The 1,246-nt window shown below is 38.7% G+C and overlaps 1 protein-coding gene across 1 annotated transcript in view; it reads left to right on the plus strand.

The window, feature by feature from the left end:
* The window catches only part of GABPB2 (GA binding protein transcription factor, beta subunit 2), a 65,294-nt gene that overhangs the window by 50,875 nt on the left and 13,173 nt on the right, over positions 1 to 1,246 (plus strand). Inside the window, exon 5 of the mRNA XM_011937958.1 lies at positions 102 to 189. Within this exon, the coding sequence (XP_011793348.1) occupies positions 102 to 189 (88 nt within the window). The remainder of the gene's footprint in view (positions 1 to 101; positions 190 to 1,246) is intronic.

Genomic DNA, 1,246 nt, shown 5'->3' on the forward strand with positions numbered 1-1,246 from the left:
TAGCCAGGATGGTCTCGATCTGACCTCGTGATCCGCCCGTCTCGGCCTCCCAAAGTGCTGGGATTACAGGCTTGAGCCACCGCGCCCGGCCAATAGTACAGTTTTCAAATTCTGCCACCTCAGTGCTGGCTACCCTTGCAGCTCTTGCTGAGGCATCTGTCCCCCTCTCCAACTCACGCAGAGCCACAGGTAGGTAAGGGATAGGCTGCTGGGTGAATCACCACTTTTTCTTTTGTTTTTAATTCTCCAGCAGATTTAATTTGCATGAAATATTATTAAAGAATTGCATTTAATTAGAGGCAGCTAAGGAAAAGGGATGTAGCATCATTGAACATCAGAAAGAAAAATTGCCAGGTGATATAATCAGACAGCTGAATAATATAAGAGAGTAAATTATTCCTTTGTGTTTTTACAGTTTGAAGTTTGTTTTCCCTGACTCTAGTTACTTCACATTGAAATGTCTATTCTCATATTAGCAGATTTTTTTGGAGATACTCTATGTTATGTTTTGACTGATGCTATCATAGAATGATTCAAAATAGCAGCCCAGATATATTAAAGTATCAAAATACATGAGACTGGTACCTTTTTCATTGTCATATCCTTTGTACTTCATGGCTTGCTTTTATTTTCATTGGAGATGTTATTTTGGCATTTCCAAAGGAGTTGGGCAAATATAGGGTATGTATTGCCTTTCTGATATTTAAAACAAAATAGTTTTCAAGTCATTTAGCCAGAGCTAGTGGTCTGTCAGGGGAAGACTTAAGGCTTCATATAGGTAGGGGCATATAGTCACAGGTAGGGCTCAGTAGACATTTAGAAATCTTTCTAGAACCCTCTGGCCATCTGCTCCATCATATATGAAAGCAGAATGTTCTGATTTCTTTCTGCCATGACATTTGGGTGGTAAGAACATTCTTCCAATTCCAATCCTATTTTTCTGAATGGGTATAATCATAAAGATCTCTACTCAGATTTATATGAGGGAACAACATAGCAAAGGGAAAAGCAGTGTATTAAACTTGTCCTTGCTATTCTTTTGGTTTGCTCTTTGTTCTTGGATAAATCGCTTCTCCAGGTTCTAGTTTCCTCATCTTTGGCATGATACTTGGATTAGGTTATCTATCCAGGACCTTTCAACTTTAATATTTAACTGTTCTTTGTTTCTAAGAGGTGGGAATCCTTTGTTTCCATTGAACTACCTAGATGTGTTTCATATGGATGGTTGATACCCCACTTATTACTG

This window comes from Colobus angolensis, unplaced genomic scaffold, assembly GCF_000951035.1.
Source record: "Colobus angolensis palliatus isolate OR3802 unplaced genomic scaffold, Cang.pa_1.0 Scaffold169, whole genome shotgun sequence".
NCBI lineage: Eukaryota > Metazoa > Chordata > Mammalia > Primates > Cercopithecidae > Colobus > Colobus angolensis.